This window comes from Heterodontus francisci, chromosome 26 (assembly GCF_036365525.1).
Source record: "Heterodontus francisci isolate sHetFra1 chromosome 26, sHetFra1.hap1, whole genome shotgun sequence".
In the NCBI taxonomy this organism is placed as follows: Eukaryota; Metazoa; Chordata; class Chondrichthyes; order Heterodontiformes; family Heterodontidae; genus Heterodontus; species Heterodontus francisci.
Genome location: NC_090396.1, coordinates 59,176,383 through 59,202,523, shown reverse-complemented (window position 1 = coordinate 59,202,523; position 26,141 = coordinate 59,176,383). Strand labels below are relative to the sequence as shown.

At 42.1% G+C, this 26,141-nt stretch overlaps 1 protein-coding gene across 4 annotated transcripts in view; it reads left to right on the top strand.

The window, feature by feature from the left end:
- The window catches only part of map2k6 (mitogen-activated protein kinase kinase 6), a 193,665-nt gene that overhangs the window by 7,039 nt on the left and 160,485 nt on the right, over positions 1–26,141 (top strand). For all 4 annotated transcript variants that reach the window (XM_068058336.1, XM_068058338.1, XM_068058334.1 and 1 more), the window contains exon 2: positions 24,836–24,897. In XM_068058336.1, the coding sequence (XP_067914437.1) occupies positions 24,836–24,897 (62 nt within the window). The remainder of the gene's footprint in view (positions 1–24,835; positions 24,898–26,141) is intronic.

Genomic DNA, 26,141 nt, shown 5'->3' with positions numbered 1-26,141 from the left:
TCAACCACCCATTTATACTAATCCTACACTAATCCCATATTCCTACCAAACATCCCCACCTGCCCCTGTATTTCCCTACCACCTACCTATTCTAGTGACAATTTATAATGGCCAATTTACCTACCAACCTGCAAGTCTTTTGGCTTGTGGGAGGAAACCGGAGCACCCGGAGAAAACCCACGCAGACACAGGGAGAACTTGCAAACTCCACACAGGCAGTACCCAGAATCGAACCCGGGTCCCTGGAGCTGTGAGGCTGCGGTGCTAACCACTGCGCCACTGTGCTGCCTAATAAAGGCAAGTATCCCGTATGCCTTCCTAACCACCTTATCTACCTGTGCTGCTGCCTTCAGTGATCTATGGACAAGCACCCCAAGGTCCTTCTGATCCTCTGTACTCCCTAGAGTCCTACCATCCATTTTATATTCCATTGCCTTGTTAGACCTCCCAAAGTGCATCACCTCACACTTTTCAGGATTAAACTCCATTTGCCACTGCTCCGCCCATCTTAACCCATCTATATCATCCTGTAATCTAAGGCTTTCCTCCTCACTATTTACGACACCACCAATTTTCGTGTCGTCTGCGAACTTACTGATAATACCTCCTATATTCACGACTAAATCATTAATGTACACTACAAACTGTAAGGGTCCTAGCATCGATCCTGCGGTACACCACTGGTCACAGGCTTCCACTCGCAGAAACAACCCTCGACCATCACCCTCTGCCTCCTGCCACTAAGCTAATTTTGAATTCAATTTGCCAAATTACCCTGGATCCCATGGGCCTTTACTTTCTTAGCCAATCTCCCATGCGGGACCTTATCAAAAGCCTTACTGAAGTCCATGTAGACTACATCAACTGCTTTACCCTCATCTACACCTCTAGTCACCTCCTCGAAAAATTCAATCAAGTTAGTTAGACACGATCTTCCACTGACCTCATGTGGTTAACAAATTAGGTAGATTTCATGGAAGGTTTGTTTATGATGTATTCAGATTGAGTGAAAATGCTGCATTTGCTGTCATTTTGGAGGCAGCAATTGATAATGGAAACTGAAGCTGAGAATGTCTTAAGCTAGTGGGAAAGAGAGCAATAAAGCATAAACTTACGAAGACACTAATAAGGCAGAAGGAGCCATGGCTGTGGGTTGTTTTGTCAAATTACAGTGATACTCATTTCCATTCTGCTCTGTCTCCAGTTGTCTAGACCACATGGTTAATGCAGATTTACTGCAGTCTAGCCCATTTTAGTGACGCTTCGTTTCAGATTACCAAGCAATTACTTTACCCAGAATATTTCAGATTCTGCTTTTGTTCACAATTTCACTTTTTAAGGATATAGTGACACCGGAAGGCCTCCTATTACTAGATCAGGATTGGCATCTACAAATCGACAGCAGTTACTCAATATTTAACCCAAAACATCCCCCAACCCTGGCATCCCAAACCAGATTTTTTTTTTTCTCCCCTCCTCTGCAAAAGATGGCGATTCACATTGGGATATGGTTCTGTAGTTTGCATCAGCCCTCCTGTACTGCATCTAAGTGGTCATCCTTGTGTTAGCCCAGGATCTGAGTGTCAGCGAGCTGTTTGTTTTGAAGAACTTGTATATGTTGCACATTTTAAATCTGTGCAAAAAGCATTGATTTTTTTTAAAAACAATGTGCTTGACTTACATTTGATCAATATATCAGATTCAACTAAATGGGCTGATGTTTATTTACAGTACATTGTCCCTTTTTTAAAAAAGTATTGATTTTTCCATGTCACTCTAATTTTGAATTTAAATTTATTCAGCTAAATGATGATTTGACCAAAAACATTCCTGGGTTAGTAATAGTTCAGGTAATAGGCAAAAGAACTCTGGCTTCTTTCTGACACCCTTGTGTTGTCCCAGATGTATGTGTGAGACCTGTGGCTTCATAATACAGAAGAATTCACTCAATTGGAAAATTCTTTTCATTTTCTTAAAATTTCTTTTATTGGTCAGCAATAAAACATACTAAGATCATATTTCTAGGTTTATTACACAAAGATAGTCATGGTGCAAGTCTAAGTATAACTTTCTACTGCCCTGGAGGCCATTTAGGTGTAATCTAAGCATCTTCTCCTTATGGAGCAGACAACATAGATTATTCAACACGGAAGGAGGCTAATGGGTCCTTCGTGCCTGTGCCAGCTTTTTGAAAGAGATTTCTAATTAGTCTCGTTCCCCTGCTTTTTCCCCATAGCTCTGTATGATTTTCCTTTTCAAATCTATATCCTATTCCATTTGAGTCTGCTTCCACCACCCTTACATGAACAACATGTTTTTTTTTGTTTCTGTTTGGCAGTGTGACATGTAGTTCAACTTAACTCACCTCTGAAATCTGATCTTATCCCTCCAATTCACTTTCAGCTGCACTGCGGCACAGTGGCGCAGTGGTTAGCACTGCAGCCTCACAGCTCCAGTGACCCGGGTTCAATTCTGGGTACTGCCTGTGTGGAGTTTGCAAGTTCTCCCTGTGTTTGCGTGAGTTTCCTCCGGGTGCTCCGGTTTCCTCCCACAGCCAAAAGACTTGCAGGTTGATAGGTAAATTGGCCATTATAAAAATTGTCACTAGTATAGGTAGGTGGTAGAGAAATATAGGGACACATGAGGATGTGATAGGAATATGGGATTAGTGCAGGATTAGTATAAATGGGCAGTTAATGGTCGGCACAGACTCGGTGGGCCGAAGGGCCTGTTTCAGTGCTGTATATCTAAATCTAAAATCTAAAAAAAATCCAACTGTCTAGCCTTTAGTCCTCCTTTCACTACAACATTTCTGCAGCTACTGATTTGCTAAACCACATCTCTACCTCCACCTTTGATGCCCAGGTCCCCAATAAGACTATTACTCTTATTCTGGCCATTCCCCCTAGTTCAACCTTCATCTCCCTTAAGTTCGAGGGACACTGACTTGAGTGTAAATGGCCAACAATTAGTTTAGCCATTCACCACCAGAATTGGCTGGACCACGTAAAGCACTACTGGGTCTTGTTTTCATCTGCCAAAACTGCTCGCTATTCCAGGATCATCCTGGAATGCAAAGATAACCCCTGGCTTCTTTTCTCTACTGCAAAACTTCTTAAACCCCTCTTCCCTTGTTTCCTCCGCCCTCAACTCCAACAAAAGATGCAAGGAGCTCATGGACCTTTTTGCCACTAATTTTGAGACCATCTCTTCAGCTACCTGTGCCGCTTTCCTCCCTTCCTCTAGCCTACTGGGCCAACTTCCTCGAAGGTTTCCCTCCACCCTAGTCCTGAACTCTAATTTCTCTAGTTTCAATTCTACTTGCCTCATATCCTCTCCAAGCTAATCTTGTCCGTGAGACCCACCTCCTGCTCCCTTCACCCAATTCCCACTTAACTGCTGACCGCACCACTTCCCTTCCTGCTTCCCATGTTAACTGATACGGTTTACGGTTCTCCTCAGGTACTGTCCCCCTATTCTTCAAATCTTCAACATCAACTCACTCCTCAATAACCCAAACCTTGAACTGTCTGGCCTTACAAACTACCACTTCAGCTCCAATTTCCCTTTCTTCTCAATTCCTTGAACGTGTTGTCACTTCCCAAATCTGTTCCCATCTTTCTCTGACTCCATGTTTGAATCCCTCCTGTCAGGTTTCCATATCTGCCACAGTACTGAAACAGTTAGATTAGATTAGAGATACAGCACTGAAACAGGCCCTTCGGCCCACCGAGTCTGTGCCGAACATCAGCCACCCATTTATACTAATCCTACACTAATCCCATATTCCTACCAAACATCCCCACCTGTCCCTATATTTCCCTACCACCTACCTATACTAGTGACAATTTATAATGGCCAATTTACCTATCAACCTGCAAGTCTTTTGGCTTGTGGGAGGAAACCGGAGCACCCGGAGAAAACCCACGCAGACACAGGGAGAACTTGCAAACTCCACACAGGCAGTACCAGGAATCGAACCCGGGTCCCTGGAGCTGTGAGGCTGCAGTGCTAACCACTGCGCCACTGTGCCGCCCACTGTGTTCTTATCAAAGACACAAATAACATCCTGTGCGACTGTGACAAAAGTAAACTATCCCTTCTCAACAAGTCTTCAGCCTTTGACACGGTTGACCACACAATCCTCCTCCAGTGCCTCTCCATTGTTGTCCAGCTGGGTGAGACTGCACTAGCCTGGCTCCATTCTTAACTATCTAACTGTAGTCAGGGTATCATTTGCAATGGCTTCTCCTCCCACTCCGGCACTGTTATCTCTAGTGCTTCCCCAAGGATATATCCTTGGCCCCCTCCTATTTCTCAACTGCATGCTGCCCTTCAGCAACTTCATCCGAAAATGCAGTATAAATTTCCACATGACACTCAGCTCTACCTCACTACCACCTCTCCTGACTCCTCCAGTGTTGCTAAATTAACAGACTGCTTATCTAACTTCTTGCTGCATTTCTACACAGACTGTTTCAGTATCTGAGGAGTCACGAATGGTGCTGAACATTGTGCAATCATCCGCGAACATCCCCACTTCTGACCTTATGATTAGTACTGGATGAGCAGAATTTCCTCCAATTAAATATTGGGAAATCTAAAGCCACCGTCTTCAGTTCCCGCCACAAACTACCTTCCCGAGCCATCAACCCCATCCCTCTCCATGGCAACTGCCTGAGGCTGAATCAGACTGTTTGCGACTTGGTCTCATATTTGACCCAGAAATGAGGTTTTAACAACATATCTGCACCATCACTCAGACTGCCTCTTTCCATCTGTAATGTCGCCTGACTCCACCTCTGTCTTGACTCATCTGCTGCTGAAACCCCCTTAAATTCTTTGTTACTTCTACTATCCGTACATTTGAGATCATCCAAGACTCTGCTGCCCTTGTCCTTCCTCACATCAAGTCCTGCTCCCCCATCACCCCTGTGCTCGCTGACCTATATAGGCTCCTGGTTAAAGCAACGCCTTGACTTTCAAATTCGCATCCTTGTTTTCAAATCCTCGTCCCTCTCTATCTTTGTAATCATTTGCAGCTCCACAACCCTCCAAGATATCTGGACTGCTCTAATTCTGGCCTGTTGAGCATCCATGATTTTTTCAGTTTGGGTTCCGCCAGGGCCACTCAGCTCCTGACCTCATTACAGTCTTGGTTCAAACATGGACAAAAGGGCTGAACTCAAGAGGTGAGGTGAGAGTGCCCTTGACATCAAGGCAGCATTTGACCGAGAATGGCATCAAGGAGCCCTAGCAAAACAGGTCAATGGGAATCAGGGGGAAAACCCTCCGCTGGCTGGAGTCATACCTAGTGCAAAGGAAGATGGTTGTGGTTGTTGGAGGTCAATCTTCTCAGCTCCAGGACATCACTGCAGGAGTTCCTCTAGGTAGTGTCCTAGGCCCAACCATCTCCAGCTGCTTCATCAATGACCTTCCTTCAATCATAAGGTCAGAAGTGGGGATGTTCGTGGATGATTGCACAATGTTCAGCACCATTCGTGACTCCCCAGATACTGAAACAGTCTGTGTAGAAATGCAGCAAGACCTGGACAATATCCAGGTTTGGGCTGATAACTGGCAAGTAACATTTGCGTCACACAAGTGCCAGGCAATGACCATCTCCAACAAGAGAGAATCTAACCATCTCCCCTTGACATTCAACAGCATTACCATCGCTGAATGCCCCACTATCAACATCCTAGGGGCTACCATTACTCCAGTTCAGTTTCTGGTCAGCCATATAAATACCGTGGCTACAAGAGCAGGTCAGAGGCTAGGAATCCTGAGGTGAGTAACTCACCTCCTGACTCCCCAAAGCCTGTCCACCATCTACAAGGCACAGGTCAGGGGTGTGATGGAATACTCTCCACTTGCCTGGATGGGTGCAGCTCCAACAACACTCAAGAAGCTCGACACCATCCAGGACAAAGCAGCCCGCTTGATTGGCACCCCATCTACAAACATTCACTCCCTCCACCACCGACGCACAGTGGCAGCAGTGTGTACCATCTACATGATGCACTGCAGCAATGCACCAAGACTCCTCAGACAGCACCTTCCAAACCCGTGACCTCTACCAACTAGAAGGATAAGAGCAGCAAATACATGGGAACACCACCACTTGCAAGTTCCCCTCCAAGTCACACACCATCCTGACTTGGAACTATATCGCCGTTCCTTCACTGTCGCTGGGTCAGAATCCTGGAACTCCCTTCCTAACAGCACTGTGGGTATACCTACCCCAAATGGACTGCAGCAGTTCAAGAAGGTAGCTGAACACCACCTTCTCAAGGGCAATTAGGGATGGGCAATAAATGCTGGCCTGGCCAGCGTCACCCACATCCCATGAATGAATAAAAAAAAAATTGCTCCACCATCGGTGGCTGTGCCTTCAGCTGCCTAAGCCCTAGGCTCTGGAATTCTCTCCCTAGAACTCTCTACTTCTCTTTCCTCCTTTAAGACATTCCGTAAAACCTATCTCTTTGATGCAGCGTTTGGCCAACTTCCCTGATATCTCCTTATTTGGCTCGGTTTCATTGTGTTTGATGCTCCTTGGGACATTTTATTACATTAAAGGTGCTATATAAATGCAGGTTGTTATTGATTTTTCTCTAGGCTTTCTGTAGGTTTGTGCACTGGGAGACGAATTGCCACATTTGGGTGTTCTGCTTATTGTGTTTATTTAATTTGCATGCATGAAGTCTTAATCTTTAACTTAGGCCACAGTTGTGGTCTCTTTCCAAATATTTTTGAAATGATAACTTCACAATAGAACTGGTATTATTTTTATGACTGCTCTGTATTCCCTGTCATTGGAAAGGCCTCATATTTTAAATGTGTACTTATTCCGACAATACTCACACGACTGCAAAATGTGCGACCCCCAGATCTCCTTTGTTTTCTTTTCCTGCCTGCATATACAAGTCCTTTGACGGCTGCCCACCTCCTCCTGGAATGTGTCTTTGCAAAGCAGGTGTGGAAAGAGATGCAGTGGTTTTTGTCGAGTTTCATCCCAAGCAGCTCTGTAACACAGGAGTCTGTGCTCTACGGGCTGTTCCCAGGGACGCACACCGAGACAAACATCAACTGCTGCTGGAGGACTATCAATTCGGTGAAAGACGCCCTTTGGTCTGCCTGAAACTTGCTGGTCTTCCAGCGAAAAGAGTTGTCCACGACCGAATGTTGCAGACTGGCACATTCCAAGGTCCAGGACTACGTGCTGAGGAACGCACTAAAGCTTGGGGCAGCCACAGCAAAGGCTCAATGGGGAAAGACCACAGTGTAAGGTCCCCCCCACCAAGCTGAACTGAGGGGCTGGATTCATGGGAGACCCCTCGAACTGTATCGGGTAAATTTTGTGTACTGTAAATGTAAAAAATGTATATGGCATGACAATGAAATGAAAGGGTTGTGAGGCAACTCATAATTGTATAGAAGGAAACTGATCACCTTTGCACTGTTTGCATTTTTTGGACTTGATGCTGTTTTAAACTGTTTGGGAATGTAATTTTTACAGATTTTTATGAATAAAGTTTATTTTGGAAATAAAAAAGAAACAAGTCCTTTTTCTCAATCTTTTTCATTTCCCTCTTTCTACTACCTATATGGAACTCATTATAGTACACACATGGTGTGATGTCTCCTAACACCAGTCATCAAAAGCAGTTTGAGTCTGGTGATGTTTGTGATTTTGTTTTGTTTCTGTTTTCTGCTGTTTACAGATTTCTCTGCTAAACTTTTGTTTAGATTTCTACTTTGATTTTCTTCACGTTCTAAAAGGAATTAACAATATCTTCAGATGAAAATAGACCTTTCATGTTGTGTTTTTAACTTGCTTCTGTTTCTGAAATCTAAACATCCTGCTGAATAAATTGTTCACTAGCCCTTAATCAGGAGATCAACATGTTGCCATGAGGACAACAGTGTAAGGTTTGATGCTGGCGATTCACACTTTCTGATATCAAATGATAGCAAAGTTCAATAAATGTGCTACAGCTAAAATATAAGGCCTTTTCCCTACTGTAAATAACCTGGCCACTGTGTGGTTCCTGCAGATCTGCCAACTCTTATTCTTACAGGCATCTGTTCAATGCAGTCAATCCTCTCAACCAGGAACGGTGCAGAGAGACTGGGAGAAGATAAATCCAAATTGGAGTTGAGCTTTTAGAACAGATTTTCTGGAGAACAAAAGGAAGAGAATAACCAGTTGAGCTAAGATTGTTGTAAATGATTGTGACTTTATTTTGATATTTATCACATGCCAGAATATGACCAATCCTGCATCATTTTGTTCCATAACAATGTCTCTATAATGCTACGTCCAAAATTTGTGAAATAAAGTGTCATAAGGATTGGAATTAGCTTTGTGTAACTAGATCCATGATTTCCTGCTGGATTCATTTTTGGAGGAAAAAGTTTCAAATTTATTAACTAATATTTGTAGCTGTAATTAAGTGTTGGATCCACTCTGTTTCATACCTCATTTCAAATAGGATGCAGATTATTTACAAAATAGAAAATTGGGATGAAACAAACTTGATAAATCATAATTTTATAGTTCATCTCATTTAACTTTTAAAATTGTGGCATGTTCGAACGCTTAAATGTGTTACAGCTGTTTCTAAATGTGGCATTTAATAGGTATTAACCTTTACCCTTGACTAAACAGGAATTGTGGTTAGCAGAGCAACTACTGTGACTCACACTTTAAGGGTTCATCAAGTTTGTTGATCCATTTTTTAAATATATGGTTTCTTGTGATTAGTTTTGATAAAGAGTAGGGTTTGGGTCCAGTTTTAAATTGGCATGTTAACATGACAGGCTACAGTACGAGTCCTTTTAGAGCTATTGATGTTGAGAATATAAATTACGTTTGGACAGTTTTGTATTTTGAATATAACAAATTCCATTTTTTTCTTTGGGAAGTATGTTACGACCAAGGTGGGAGGAGTGCACTGTTTATTCTAGTTCCACTTCTCCACAGGTCACAACATATATTTAAATTTTTCCACTTACCAATATGGTCAATCTATTTTTCCCAGAATAAAACACTCTAACCAGGTTTCTTTAATGAACAACAAAGTTATCAGTTTATTCTAAAACAAGTTTTGACCAATAATGAAGTAAAGCATAAACACACAGATTGAAATTTTAAAGTTCCCTTTTTATCTTAGCCCCTTACATTCACACACACATACACCGGTTAACGGGAAAATAAAAGGGATTTTTGTTCAGAGCTCTGTTACAGACAAAAAAACACTTGGCTGAATACTTGCTCATTTTTGAAGAAAACAGCAGATGAGATACGTTGTGTTCCAAAATTGGCATACGGTCTAGCCTCCAACTACACGTAGACGGATCATTGGGATCTTTTTAGAATAGTTCTTTTTGGGCAGCATTGAGAATTAATTTAGCAGGCTTTTCTTCAAGGACAGGAGATGAGATGAGATGAGTTGACACAGTGAACTTCTCTGGGTCTTTTAGAGAGGTGCTGGAAAGCTGAGCTGGGTTGTGGTCTTCTACATTGGGAATTCTCCTTTTCTGCAGGCTTTTTTTAAAAAAAGAGATGGAACAGGCTGGGCTGAGCTGGAGTTCTGTACTGTCAAGAGACGCGTGACTGACACTTCTCTGCTCACATCTTACCGTTATCAGGGTTTCTGTTCTGTTTTTAACTTGAGTCATGTGACAACCAGTAAACATTGTTGCCAAACCAGTTCTTTCAGTGTCCTCTGATGACCCTCTTGAAAAAAAAACTGGTCCAACATTTCTTCAGTTTGACTGTGAATTCCATAAAAAATATTTTTAACAAAAAACAAAATCGCTTTCGTAACAAGTGAAAGAACTAATTGTTTTTTTTCCCCAAATAATATTGCTGGTGATAACAGGAAGAAGTCTGCTGCTGCTGGTAAAAAATGAATTGTAATAATGCAATTTTGATAATGCTTTACATTTGATTCTTTGCAATTGCTAATTTGATATTTTCTGTATATAACAAACTATTTACTGTTCCAGTAATTTTATTTTCTCTTGGCCCTTTGCCCACACTGGGAGACTTTTTTGAAGGCCACTCCTATTTTTGAGTGCAAATCGTTAATCAAAAGTACAGCTCCAGAATGTACAGTTTTTCCTGATGTGTGTGCAACATAGGGTCAACAAATACCAGGATTCTCTATCATTTCTAAGACTGATGGACTATTGGCAGATCTTTTCAGCATAAACTTTCTAATTTATTTGTGCCATTTTGTGGCTAGTTATTACTTGCTTTTCTAAAGGATTATAATCCTGCTCATTATTGCATGCGTTTCATGCAATAACCTTCTCCTCGGCAGGCTGAGATAGAAGGAGGGTCTCTAAAAGTTCAATGCCCACTTCCTGGATCATGCTTTTGTTGGCTAACTACAGGTGGACCTTCCTCTATTTTCCCCTCCCCTAAGGTGCAATACTTGATCCATCACACACCCTGCTGAAACTCATGAAACCAGGGAAGTGATCCTGAGTCAATGCTATTGCTGGGTCTCAGGCCCTTGACCTGTCTTGCGTCCTCAAGTCATGATTAACTGCTGTTGGTCAGTGCTATTGAATTTAATATACAGTTCAACTTTTGATGTGTGAAGAGATGCATCCTTAAAACAGGTACACTGCATGTATCTGTATAAACTGACCAGTGACATTTTTGTGCTTCAGCTAATTTGCAAATGGCAGCTGTTAACGTAGTGTTGTCCAATGGAAGTTACCGACTAGCCCCATGTGTGGCTACAGTGACATTGCTTTAGCCACATGCACTACGTTTAGTGGAAAAGGCCTTATATACACTGACAGACATTGTATATACTCGTGTAAAAGTCACATTTTTGAGGCTAAAATTTGGTGGAGCGACTTTTACAGGAGTTATATTTTTGAACTTTTACTAACAAAATAATAGCCACCATGGAGACAGGGTGTAGAGTAGGATGGATGTGTGGGAAACTATGTATCCATTCTAGTGACATTCACTGACCCATTCTGTAACTTTACGGTCTAATTGCAGCCACTTGCTAGGCTTTCCCCTGATGGCACATATATTCTTTGGCATCTTCATGAGCTGTGTGGAAAGCTTTCTCCAATCTCTGACATTTTTCTCTAATACTGTGAATTCTCTGGCTGCTGCACAATTATTTGCCTTCTCGGCACAAACAACTACTGTTAGTTTAAACTGCGCTGTGTATTTGTTGTTCTCCCTTGGCGCCATATTGAAAAAATGTGGTGGTCCTAGTTGAATATTCGGGTATTTACTACTTGTGCGTAATTCAAGTGTTCTGTCTGCGCTCTGAAAGTTAAGGTCGACTTTTACACGAGATATGGAAAAAAGTCAAGATTTTTTTAGCCTAAAGTCATGGGTCGACTTTTACACGAGAGCGCCTTTTACACGCATATATACGGTAAATCTACTTCACATGTGTATATTTACTTAAACATCTCATACCACTCAGTAGCCAAGGAAATAAAGCACTCCGAATGATCAAAGCACCAGCAAATGTTATACCCTACATGCATGTGCCGTGTGAATATCAGTATTTAGATCACCTGCCCAATAATGATGTCTGTTACTCATTTTTTTAGTTACTAAACAGAAATGCAATTCGTCACATCTAGCTAATGGCTGATGCATTGGACAACATTGTGTTAGTGCATAAATAAATTAATAGTAAAACATAATATGTCAATTAAACACACAGCTAACATTTTGATTTCAAAATGGAATACAAAATGAAATTAGATTTCAAAGTGGATCTTAAAGTATACAAGAAAAAGTACCTGCATTGCTATCTATAGATAAATAATGATGATGTGCATTTATATCACGCCGTTTAAGGTGCTTTACAAGAGCATCATCAAACAACATTTAACACCGAGCCACATAAGGAGACATTAGGGTAGCTTGGTCAAAGAAGTAGATCCTAAGGAGCATCTTAAAGTGGGGAGGGAGAGGTAGAGCTAGAGTGGCAGAGAGATTTAGGTTGGGAATTCCAGAGCTTAGAGCCCAGTGGGGTGATTAAAATCGGGGATACTCGAGGCGAGAATTCGAGGAGCACAAGGATCTTGGAGGGTTGTGGGGCTGGAGGTGATTGCAGTGTTAGGGAGGGGTGAGGCCGTGGAGGGATTTAAAAACTGGGATAAGAATTGTAAAATCATGGCATTGCTGGACCTGGAGCCAGTGTATGTCTGTGAGCAGAGGGGTTATGGGTAAACAGGACAGTGTGAGTTAGACTGTAGTCGAGTTTTGGATAGCCTCAAGTTTGGAGAGGGTAGAAGATGGGAGGATGTCCAAGAGATCATTGGAATAGTCAAGTCCAATGTTCCTTCTAAGCCACACAGCCTTGTGGCAACACTTGCAGGCTGTGCACAAGTTGGCCCCTTTAAGTCACTGTGTGTATGCGGCGCACAAATAATTTCAAGGGCCTGTGCATTTAAGCAAATTGCTCATGAACTACAAAAAAAAAATTAGAGGGTACGTTGGTCGATCCCAGAGGTAACAAAGTTGTGGGTTATTGCATCAGATGAGCTAAAGCTGGGATAGAGATGGGCAATATTACAAAGGTGGAAGTTGGCAGTCTTGGTTTATATGGATATGGGACTGGAGGCATATCTTGGTCAGGTAGGATCGCAAGGTTGCAAACAGTTTGGTTTAGCTTCTGATGGTTGCGAGAGAGTCAGTGGCTAGGGAATGGAGTTTGTGGCGGGGACAGAAGACGATGATTTTGGTCTTCCCAATACTTAGTGAAGAAAAGTTTAGTTCAGCCAGAACTGGATGTCGGACAAGGTGTGTGACCAATCAGAGGCAGTGGAGATCTCGAGAGAAGTGATGAGTTAGAGCTTTGTGCTGTCAACATATTTGTGGAACCTGACACATTTTTGGATGATGTCACTGAGGGACAAGAGTAGATGAGAAATAGGAGGGGCCAAGGATAGATCCTTGGGGGATGGCAGAGGCAATGGTACGTGAGTGGGGAGAGAAGCCATTGTCAGTGATTCTCTGCTAAGAAGGGATAGGTAAGTACAGAACCTGGTGAAGACAGTCCCATCCAGCTGGACGACAGAGGAAAAGTTTTGAAGGATGATGATGTGTCAACTATGTCACAAGGTGCAGATATGTTGGTCAGAATGAGGAGGTTTAATTTCAGACTTGAGTGGTGTTTCCCAGTATTAGGATCACTGCTCTTTATGGTATATATTAATAACCTGGAATTGGGTATAATAATTCCAAACTTTAAAGATGACACCAACTCAGAAATGTAGTACACAATGAGAAAGAAAGCAACATACTTCAGGAGAACATAAGACAGACTGGGTAAATGGGCAGACGAGCGGCAGATGAAATTTAAAGCAGAGAAGTGTGAAGTGATACATTTTGGTGGGAAGAATGAAGAGACGCAATATAAAATAAATGGTAAAACATTAAAGGGGGCTCCTACAGGTGTTTGGACACAAATCTCTAAAGGTGGCAGGACAAGTGGTGAAGACCGTTTTTTTTTTAAAAAAAAGCAGATGGGATCTTTGGCTTCATTAATAGAGATATAGAGCACAAAAGCAAGGAAGTTATACTAAACCTTTATAGAACATTGGTTAGGCTTCAGCTGGAATATTATGTTCAATTCTGGGCACCACATTTTAGGAAGGATCTCAAGGCCTTCGCGAGGGTGCACAGGAGATTTACTAGAATGTTACCAGGGTGAGGGACTTGAGTTATGTGGAGAGACTGGAGAAGCTGGGGTGGTTCTCCTTTTAGAGCAGAGAAAGGTCAGAGGAGATTTGATAGAGGTGTTCAAAATCATGAATGGTTTTGATAAAGTAAATAAGGAAAAACTGTTTCTAGTGATGAGAGGGTCAGTAACCAGAGGAGACAGATTTAAAGTGATTGTTACAAGAACTAGAGGCAACAGGAGGGCATTTTCCATTTGCATAGGGAGTTGTGATCCGGAATGTACTGTCTGAAAAGACGGTAGAAGCAGATTCAGTAGTAACTTTCCAGAGGGAATTGGACAAATACATAAAGAGAAAACAGTTGTAGAGTTATAGAGAAAGACCAGGCATGTGGTAGTAGTTGCATAGCTCTTTCAAAGAGCTGGAATGGGCACAACTGCCTGAATGGCTTCCTTCTGTGCTGCAAGATTCTGTGGTTCGATAGCTGACACTTCAGTGCAGTACTGAAAGAAAGCTATACAGCACAGGTGCCATCTTTTGGATTCGGTAGAATCATAGACAGTTTAAGGCACAGAAAGAGGCCTCTTAGCCCATCGTGTTTGTGCCGGCTGAAAAACGATCCACCCATTCTAATCCCACCTTCCAGCTTTGATCTGTAGCCCTGCAGATTATGGCATTTGAAGTGCATGTCCAGACTCCTTTTGAATGAGTTGAGGGTCTTTGCCTCAACTACCCATTCAGGCAGTGAGTTCCAGACCCCCACTACCCTCTGGGTGAAAAGGTCTTTCCTTATCTCCTATCTAATTTTTCTACCAATCACTTTAATTCTATGCCCCCTTGGCACTGACCCCTCTGCTAAGGTGAACAGACCCTTCACCTCCACTCCATCCAGGCCCCTCAAAATTTTGTACATTTCTATCAGATCACCTCTCAGTCTTCTCTGTTCCAAGGAGAACAACCCCAGCCTATCCAATCTTTCCTCATAGCCACATTTTTTCCAGTCCTGGCAACATCCTTGTAAATCTCCTCTGTACCCTGTCTAGTGCAATTATATCCTTTCTGTAATGAGGTGACCAGAACAGCACACATTACTCAAGTTGTGGCTTAACCAATGAGTTATACAGTTTCAGCATATCCTCCCTGCTCTTATATTCTACACCTCGGCTAATAAAGGAAAGGATTCCATATGCCTTCTTAACCACCTTATCGACCTGTCCTGCTACCTTCAGGGATCTGTGGACATTCACTCCAAGGTCCCTCACTTCCTTTACACTTCTCAGTATTTTCCCATTAATTGTGTATTCCTTTGCCTTGTTTGACCTCCCCAAATGCATCACCTCACACTTCTCCAGGTTGAATTCCATTTGCCACTTTTCTGCCCATTTGACCAGACCATCAATATCTTCCTGCAGCCTACAGCTATCCTCCTCACTATCTACCACACAGCCAATCTTTGTGTCATCTGCAAACTTCTTGATCATGCGCCCTACGCTTACGTCCAACCCAGTACTGAGCCCTGCAGAACGCCACTGGAAACAGCCCTCCAGTCTCTAAAACACCTGTCAACAATTACCCTTCATTTGCTGTAGGCTTTCTTAAGTTTAATGAAGAAAAGTTGAAATTTATTAAGCTTAAACTCTAATTTGGTTAACACCTATGGATACATGACACCCCCACGCTAGCAAGCATACGCAATAGACACATGCAAATAGAGACAGAAAAGAGAAGAAAACTAAAGTGGAAAAGTTTGAGGCAATATCTGAAGAGTTTTTGTAACGGTTCTTCAAGCTCACTGTAGAGTCCTTGATTGTAGGTAGATCTTGCTTTTCGTTGGGGCCCATTATTCTTCTTAAACCTTGTTCGCTGTAGGAGACTTTTCTCTCCTGGGGTTCATGTGTCTTCAGTGGCTTGTGACAGCTTATCCTGTCTCAGAATAGAAACCAGTAATTTTTCCACTACTGAGGTTAGACTGACTGGCCTGTAATTATTTGGTCTATCCCTCGCTCGCTTTTTAAACAGAGGTACAACATTAGCAGTTCTCCAATCCTCCGGCACCACACCTGTATCCAGTGAGGACTAGAAAATGATGGTCAGATCATCTGCTATTTCTTTCTTGCTTCTTTTAACAGCCTAGGGTACATTTCATCTTGCCCTGGTGATTTATCAACTTTCAAGGATGCTAATGCCATCAATACTACCTCTCTCCCTATGTTTATCACATTCAATACTTCACACTCCTCCTCCTTAACTACAATATCTGCATCGCCCCCTCATTTGTGAAGACAGACACAAAGTATTCATTAAGAACAATACCAACATCTTCCGCCCCTACACATAGGTAACCTTTTTTGGTCTTTTATGGCCCCTACTCTCTCCTTAGTTATCACCAAGCAGCTTTCCTGTGATATCAGTGTTCACTTTTGTTTTTAAACTCCGCCACGCCTGTATTCCTGTCCATTGCTCTCCCGGAAGTTAAGTGTTGTACGCCACGATCCTCAGGCTGTATTTATTGGCTCCCCGCTCCGTGTTCCTCCTGCAGGTCCGCTCTTCTCCGCTGCTTTTCCGGAAGGTAAGTCATTATGATAAACCTAGGCCCCATCTGCTTGCTCAGATGGATGTCAAAAATCCTGTGACACAGTTTGAAGATGAGAGGGAAATACTCCTTATCTGGGGATTTATTAATTTGCTTTTGCAGGACTTGCTGTGTGCCAATTTACCATCACGTTTGCCTGAAGAAGAGCAGCAACTATCCTTCAAATTCCAATTCAGCTGGTCTTTGCTCCCTTTTTTTGACTCTTGTGTCCAGTGAATATTATTCCAATGAGGGGCAAAAGCCAGAAAAATAATTCCCTACGTCAAAATGACTTAATAATTTGCAGTGTTAGCTAGCTCAGCAACACTCAAGATAGCAGCAGACTGTGAACCTAGGACAATATTTTATTGCTGAAGGTGCAACTTGCCTTTTAAGGCATTTTTCTCTTTCAAATTCTGTCCCCTTCAACTTTCTCTTTATTTTCACCCCTCCTCCCCTGAAGATGCTGACTCGTGCCTGGTTAAAGTTTCCCAGGCACTGAATTGGGTGGTTTGCAGGCTATTCAACATGGTGAGCATTGATTTGAGCATGATCCTACTCTCACGGATGACTACCCACTCTATATTTCTAGAAGGGATGTCTAGATGGCAGGAACAGATCCCTATTTCTGTATCCCCCCTGAAAATATTGGGCAGCTTTTGTCATTTGTATTGACCCAGCTAAGACCTGCTGACTCCGCACAGTATCTTCAGCCGTGATGATGAGGGGATGGGTTCCTCTCACCGGTTGGGTCATTCCAAGCTGTTAACATAAAAGCTTCTCTTGGCAACCCAGAATTTCCCTTTTTTTAAAATGCTGAAAAGCATAAACCGGCTGCTTTCTTCTGCCTCTCGTGCCACAATTATTCCAGTATTTTGTGAATTGCTCAATCCAGATTTTTCCTGACATCACACCCTTTTGAGCTAACTTTTTTTAGAGCCAGCAACTCTTTGAATTTGGAGTTTTGGGGGAACAAGTGAGGAGAAGGGTTGTGACTTTGTCAAAACCAGCACCTGAAAAGTTGTTAACACTATTTAGTCTAACCTCGGGACCACCAACAACTGCTGCTTGTTACAATTATGGCTTCATGTGTCACTGAACACCATGTGAGGAGAGCATGGCACACCACAGACATCCTGGTTTGTGCTAATAAGTAGTCTTTCATTGCTCAGGAATTGTGAAGTGTGTTGGATTCGTTTAGCTATTGCAGTGCATGGGCTCCACCTAGATGAATTTCACTCCTCTGCTCCATAGGAAATTTGAAAATTGAAAATCTTAAGCCATTCTCTTCCACCCATTCTGTTCACTCTCCTGAATTTTAGCTGTTAAATGGATCCTTATTTTTGTCTGCAGATTGCAGCTATAAAACTGTACGTGCTCACCTGTGTGTGGCTTCGCTAAACTACAATTAAGGGATATTTAATAAAGTATGAAGTTGCTGACCTGTGAATCCCAAATAAAAGATAGAATGTAGAAGCAAATTATTCATTTACAGGGCTGGCTGACTTTGTGTGTTCCCTTCCTATGCTTGGAAACGGGAGGAGAGTTGCTGCGGATACAGTTATTATCCTGACTGCTTGCAGTGGAAATAACTCCTAGTAGATGGATCTATATCCGTAACTGGAGGTTTATCTGATCCTCTCCTCCTAACTTTTATCACTCTCTTAATGGGGTTCTGAGGATCATCCTGGATCTCGCCTCCGAGGGATAAAGATTAGCTTTTTAATGACCTCTTGTTATTTGCAATGTTCCTGTTGCTTTCCATTTTTGTGATGATTTTGGAACAGCTATGTGTTACTTGCACATTGAATAGAATTTTGTTTTGTATGTGTGCGTTTTATAAAAATATAAAATTAACTGTTCAGCTCATTTCCATATAATTGTTTCTCCTACATCTTTGTCACACTCACTCGAGGAAGACTGCGTTATCTAGCCCATGGTGGCCATCAGTACCACTCCTTGGATCACCAACAGCAATTTGCATTTATGTAGCACCTTTAACATAGTAAAATGTCCTAAGGTGCTTCAAAGAATCATTCACCAGGTGATATATTTTAACAGTTGACTTGGGGATCTCTCTCTGCCCACTTTCAAGGGAACTTGCTCATAGAAACCAATGTTAATTTCTAGAATTACGTTTAATCTTACAGCACAGAAACAGGCCATTCGGTCCAGCTGGTCTATGCCACTTTTAATGCTCCACATGACCCTTCTTCCACTTTATTTCTTCTTGTCCTATCAGCATATCCTCCTTTTCCTTTCCCCTCATGTACTTATGTAGCTTCCCCTTACCCGTGTTTACAACCTGATTTTGGAGCTGTAAGCCATTTGGGTATATTGCTACAACTTACAGCAATGCACCAGACAGACAGAGGCTATCTCTAGGAGGTTGGTTTCACTAGAAACTTTAAATGAAACTGATCTTGTTATCTTAGACTGCAACCAGATACCTATATTCATGTACATTAGGCAGGATCAAGATGCATGTTGTCATTGTGATAATTGTGTACCAATGCATCAGTATGTGCTTCCAAATTGTCTTATCTTGGCAGCTTTAACTGTGCTATAGCTATGTTCCTATGGAATGATTACCAGCCGAGCGCTTCATGACTGTTATTCTTGCAGATCCTTAATTGACTGAGACACTAGTACACAAATTCTGTGTACCACAGCAGGTTGAGCCTTTCCTCCTTACAAACTTTAGAAGGCAGTAGTGCAGCAGTTGGTTACATTTGTCTGCATTGTGACTGGTTTATGACATCACTTTAAAAGAGTTGTCTTGCCTGGAAGTTACAAACATACGAATTAGGAGCAGGAGTAGGCCATTCATGCTGTTCGAGCCTGCTCCGCCATTTCATGAGATCATGGCTGATTTGATTGTGGCCTCGACTCCACGTTCCCGCCTAGCCCCAATACCCTTTGACTCCCTTGTTGGTCAAGAATTTATCTACCTCAGCCTTAAAAATATTCAATGACCCTGCCTCCATTGCTCTCTGGGGAAGACAGTTCCAAAGACTCACAACCCTCTGAGAGAAAAAAATTCTCCTCATCTCTGCCTTAAATGGGAGACCCCTTGTTTTTAAACTGTGTCCCCTAGTTCTAGTCTCTCCCACAAGGGGAAGCACCCTTTCCACATCCACCCTGTCAAGTCCCCTCAGGATCTTTATATGTTTCAATAAGATCACCTCTCGATCTCGTATAACATGAGTTAGTGATGTAGTTGTGGCCCAGCCAGGTTAGTTCCACTTGATTATATGTCATGATTTCATTGGTGAAGTTTTTGTTCAGGCTGGAGTGAATGTGCAGAGGAACTAAAGGAACTGGTATAGAGGTGTGCATATTGTAATGATGTCAGTGACTGCTTCAACCGTCTGCTTTTAGTGCATACTTAATGTTGCATCTTTTTGTTTCTTATTTTCCTCTTCCTAGTGATGTTGGCATCAATATTTTCCGAATGCACAGGTTAAAGATCATTATGTTTTGCGACCACTTAGTTCCATCTGTCGGCTTAGCACAAGTGAGGGGACAATATTATCTCATATTTGTATTTAAAAGTCATTCATAATTCTTTTGCACTTGTTCTATAATGTTGCTTTCTCAATGTGGCACAAGAAGAACTGGATCAAACACAACGATGTTACCAAAATGGAGGAGTTTCTGGAATAGGATGACTAATCTTCCGGTTTTATACCAGACAGTCCGGTTTTTATTCAGTCTATCCACTGTCTGGTACTGGATGCTTTATGTCCGGTATGCTAGGGTTAGGAGAAGAATCATTTAAAGAGGCATGTACCAAAAGTAATTTTGCAAAATACAGGAGTCTAAAAGACAATGGCAAGCCAGGAATACACTGCGATTCAGTTTGCTGTTCTCCTCAACGTTTTTAATTTGAAATGAATCCATTATACCCACAAATACAGATGGTTCTGGTGAATTTTTTCATTGTGGGCTTGTGCATAGGAGGCCCAAGATAGCAACATCTACCTGCAGAGTGACGCCTCTCCCCCCAACCCCTGGGATGCAACACTGCTGGTCTACAGGGTCTGGTGTCTGGGTATTCTTGGCCTGCTGCAGTGGCCACACTATTCTGGAGGATATGTAGCTACAGGAATGAATGGTTGGTGATCTTGTGTCTGAAAACAGTCTGTACTTGGTTGACACAGTAGACGAAAAGAAAGATCTGCTCCATAATAAAGGAAATTACAAGTCTTTGCGAATTGACCGAATTCTAAGTTAGTAGGATCTGCTTACCAACAGAGTGCAAAGCTAGATGGATGCAGATCTATCACATACTGTGTTAAAGTTGTGTGTATTTCTAGGAATGTAATAACGTGGGTAGGCCATTCAGCCCCTCGAGCCTGCTCTGCCATTCAGTTAGATTGTGGCTGCTCTGTATTTCAATTCCATTTACCCCGCCCCCCCCTTAGCTCCATTACCCTTGATACCCTGACCTAATAAAATTCTATTAATTTGAAAACTCCAATTGCACCAGCATGCACAACCTTTTGGGGCAGTGTGTGCCAGACTTCCACTACACTACCCTTTGTGTGAAAAATTGGTCTTTCTGAAATAGCCACCAAAAGGCAAAGAACCTTTTGAGTGTACTGTGAATATTGGACATCATTACATAGTGATAAAATACTGACTGAAACTGAACTGAAGATGCAAAGACATGCCTAGTTGTTGGCTTGTGCAACATGAAGAGGGATGTATCTGAAGTAGGTCTTGGTGCAGCTTTGATGTATAAAAATATTGGCTGGTGGTCAATGCCTCAAAATCACCCACTCCACTGGAAAGTAATGTGCCTTTGCAAAGCAACTCTGGAAAGAGATGCTGTGGTTTTTGTCGAGGTTCATCCTAAGCAGCTCTGTAACGCAGGACTCTGCTCTGCGGGCTGTTCCCAGGGATGCACATTGAGATAAACATCAACTGCTGCTGGGGGACCTTGGACTCGGTGAAAGATGCACATTGGTTTGCCCGAAACTTGCTGGTCTTCCAGTGCAAAGATCTATCCACGACTGAGTGTTGTAGACAGGCACGTTCCTAGGTCCAGGACTACGTGCTGAGGAACGCACTAAAGCTTAGAGCAACCACCGCAAAGGCTCAATGGGTAAAGGTCACTGTGTAAGGCCCTTCTGCTATAGTATACCGAGGGGCTGAAACATGTATAAAACCCCTCGGGCTGAATGCACCAAAGAATGTTTTTGGTATGTAATGCAAACGTACATTGTTAATATAACTTGAAATGGCAAAGGTGGTGAGCCACCTCATGCGATGTATGGAAAGAAACTGATCTTTATTGCACTTTATAAAACAATTCAAATTTGAAATTACACAGTGTATTTTTACAAATTTTATGAATCAAGTATAATTTTGGGGAAAAAACCTCTAATGGAAAGGAATTATGGACAGTTTGACATAAAGCAGATAGCCACACACGATGGATGGGAATATTTTGAGCAAGATGTGCATGGAGAAATAATGATTGAGACTGATCTCGCAGCCTTCGAAGAAAGATTGCATGTATATTGCACCTTTCATAACCTCAAGACTGTCCAAAGCACTTTACATCCAATGAAGCACTGTCACTGTTATAATGTAGGGAATGTGGCAGACACTTGCATATAGCAAGCTCTCCAAACAGCAATGTGATAATCTGCTAGGAACATAGGAGCAGGAGATTCAAGACTGCTCCGCCATTCTAGATCATGGCTGCTCATCTACCTCAATGCCATATTCCCATATCCCTTGATGTCATTAGCAACTAGAAATCTGTTGATCTCTGTCTTGAACTTACTCAGTGACTGAGCTTCCACCACCTTCTGGGGCAGAGAATTCCAAAGATTCACCACCCTCTGAGTGAGGAAATTCCTCCTCATCTCAGTCCTTAATGGCTTGAGCAGGCCTTGGTTTAATGTTTTATCTGAAAGACGGCACCTCCAACAGTGGAGTGCTCCCTCAGTACCACATTAGAGTTTTAACCTAGATTTTTGTTTTCGAGTCTCTGACGTGAGATTTGAACCCACAACCTTTTGAATCAGTGGTAAGAGTGCTACAAGCTGAGCCACTGCTGACATCTACACCTGAATAGTTGAAGAAACCTCGCTACCTCTCCGAACTGTTACAAAAAGACATGTTGCTGTGGTTGAAAAATGGGAGTGAGCCACTGACCTAGTCACAGCATTCTCACCTCTCAGAAGGTGAAGTGTTTGAGCCCCACTCCAGACAGCCCAGATGAGTAGAGACTAAATGAAGGACCTTCTATTGTTATAGAATGGTAATTGAGATCCTGCTTTTCTCTGAGACTGGTGGCATTTTAGAAGTTGTTCGATAACTTCTCTCAAACATGTGTATAAATGTGTGGCAGTTGTTATGTGCAGGCACCAGTTAAAAGCAGTAAACATGTGACCTGTAATATCTGTCGAATAGTAGCTGTTTAGATAGGCATCCAATTACACTGAGTTTCTGCAGAATTTAGAACCATGGTGGTTGCAAATAACTACAAGTGGATTATAGAATGCACAGTGCTGCCTGTGAACCCCTTAACTACCTGAAGTAAAGGTACCTGTCTCCAGGTGTCTACGTGGAGTAATTTGCCACCTCGGATGTTCTTCAGGTCTTCAGGTGGTGCTGGTACTGCAGGCTGGACAAGGGAGCCTGCAGTTGGTGTCCAGTTGATTTACTATACAACAGATCTGTCTATGGATGCTATTCTATAGAATAATGTGTGGTAGGTCTGGCACCACTTCAGTAATTTCTAAAAAAAAACTGGCACTGTTCAAATGCTCTTGAACTGCAACTGTGATGTAAAAATGCAAGGACGGATATTTCTGTTGCATTATCTTATTGTTTTAAACTATGACCCACTTTCAAAACTACAGAAACAATAGGAAGGGTGGTGAATTGGCTTGTAAGGTCAAGTGATTGAGACCTTTTAATGTAATGCTCTGTTGCAGCCAAGTTAAGTATAAAGCATTCATCATTTCTTAAGGGAAAGTAATTTTTGAAAACTGTAATAATCTTTTGTTAGTTTGGCCTATATGTATATGAAAAGATGAACTTTTAAATGAGTTGAATGAAAAATTATATTTACTGCCTTAAAAATTGAATTGCTTAAGTATATGAGTTGGTAAATCTAAGTTTTTAGTCACTGAAGCATGGAGTCAGTATTTGGTTTGCTATGCTATTTTTGTAATTGTATCGTAAATGAAAAGAAAGATGACACAGAAGAGCTCAAAGCCTCAGATCACAAAGTATTCCTGTTATTGCCGTGCACCCTGGCTAGTTCCTGTTTCCTCACAGAAGAATCCTGATTCTCCTCCTCTTTGTTCCCCATCAAAAGCAGCGCGAGGCCTATTTTTTCATACATGTGGTTTGATTAACAAGTGGTTATCCTTTTTGATGTGTGACAAGAGGAACTGATCCCTTTCCCCTTTCCCCCATAATGTACATAAACAGAGCTTGGTGCTAATTATCTGAACTGACTCAACACACAATTATGTTCCTGGCAACTGGGACTAATTTCACCTCATTACCCTCTCATCCCTCCCCTGCTTCTCATTTTTGTTTAATACATTCGCTGAAGTTTTATCATTGCAAGGTCATTCCTACGTTAAAATTGGCATTGGTGATTTATTTTATTTCAGATGCTTAAATTCTTCTAATACAGCCATGACTTTGACTGTTGAAGTAGAAGCTTTAATACCCAGAGTGGAATGGAGCTATAATGAGCCAGACTTGCTTTGTTGCATGGTGAGGCTTTACACTTAGCCCATTTGAATTTTCTTATCTTCCCTTTCCTCACACCTAACATACTTCGGGGAAAGACAGGGAAGTGCTTACTTAGAGTAATAATCGTTTGCTCCCTCCTCATCTCCTTCAAACAGCCAGTAAACCTCATTTTTCCATTCCAAGGAAAAGGATGGATCTGTCCTTGATTATTTAAGAGTGCCAAGGCCTGGGAGAGGAAGAGGAGATTTACTACAATGATAGCAGAGATGAGGAATATCAGTTGTGTGAGACTGGAGAAACTGGGATTGTTCTTGAAGCAGTAAAGGTTAAGAGGAGATTTAATAGATGTCCAAATTACAAAGGGATTTGATAGATTAAATAAGGAGAAACTGTTTCCCCTGGCAGGAAGGTTAGTAGCTAGGAAACACAGATTTCAGGTAATTGGACAAAAAACCAAGGGTGAGATGAGGAGACAATTTTTCATGCCGCAAGTTATTCTGATCTGGAATGCACTGCCTGAAAGGGTGGTGAATTCAGATTCAATTGTAACTTTCAAAACAGAAATTGGATAAATACTTGAAAAGGAAATAAAAATGTCGGGTTATGGGAAAAGAACAGGGGGAGATTAATTGGATAGCTCTTTCCAAAGAGCTGGCCCAGGCATGGTGGGTAGAATGGCCTCCTTCTGTGCTGTATGATTCTATGATTTCAACTGCAGAGAATGTAGTAAACTTTACTAAGGATAGAAGGGTATGATGGCATATTTGTGAAGCTGTGATCTGACTTCAGAAAATGTGTGGGACCCCAGCCCATCATTTCTTTTCTGTGATTTATGCCTTAACAGGTAAGAGAAAGAGCCGAGGATTGAAATTGTCGAAGGAGGTTTTTGAGCAGCCACAGGCAAGCCCCACGTAAGTAACCATAATTTTATGAAACCTGGGATCGTTCAATACTAGGTAGCACTGCAGAAGTTATTAAATTCATAGAGCATGTGCAAAGTTGGGGTGATTAGAAGGATAGCTTTTTAGATAATATTTTGAAATGATTGTTTCGTGAGCAATTGATGATATTTCACCATTACTGGTAATAATGTGAATGAAACACCATCGCCATCTCTGCTCACTGGCAGGTGGGCCCTTTGCATGCAGGGCTTACTCTTGGAAAATATACTTTTTAATCTATTACGGGAAGTAAGATTCTAAGTGAAGGAAATAACCTATACAAGCATAAATAACTCCTTTGTTAGCAGCATGGTGTTGGCGAGGGTTGGGCTGTTGAGACGGTCACAGCCGACTACAAAGGTCATTGAGAGAGGAGCTGAGTTAGAGTGGAGCTGCCATTGCTTGCAAAGTGAGAGTGTTGCTTTATATTTACTAGCTGGAGAGCACGTTGAGCGAGTGAGTAGTCCCAGCACATGAGCTAGACCTGGCTGTGTAATGTTCAAACTGCTGCTGGTTGTGCTTAAAATCTGATCCAGGGCAGAGAAATGGCAATTTCATAATTTCATTCATTAAAACAATCTCCATGTTTTGCCAATTAATTTTCAGCTCATGTATTTAAGAATACTGTGTTTTTTTTTCCTGACATGTTTATCTTCTTACCCCTTTGTGAGAGTGTGTTGAAGTAGGGCCAGTTGTACCCATTATGATCCCAGTTTTTATTTTGAGGACATTTATCTCCTGTGGATTATTGTTGCCACTCAGACCCGATCCACTGATTCAGGCTGTAATAATGAGGGAGAAGAGATTTTTTATCTGTCAAGGCTTCATTTTAAAGTTCTCTAATGTCAAGAGAGCAATGTTCTAATTTGTTGTATACTTGAACAATCCCAAACTGCTTTTTATAAAAAGGGAAACGAGAGTGAGTTGGTGACTGAGATCATTGAGCAGTGGGACAAATGTTTGATTTCTCCCACCCCACTGAGTTCTTGGGTTTCATATGGATTGCTACCGAGATGCGGAGAGGCTCCGCACAGGGAGAGAGGTTAAACCAGGAGATGACTCGCTACGAGCCTGCAGATATGTGCCTCCAAATGCCTAGGTCAAGAGCAGCATTGGAAGTGGCCTGAGAGCAAGTTGCTCACCTGCTGTCTTAGCTAATGGAGATGCAAGACCCAGAAAATTAGGATTGGGAACAGCAAGAGTGAGTGCAGTGA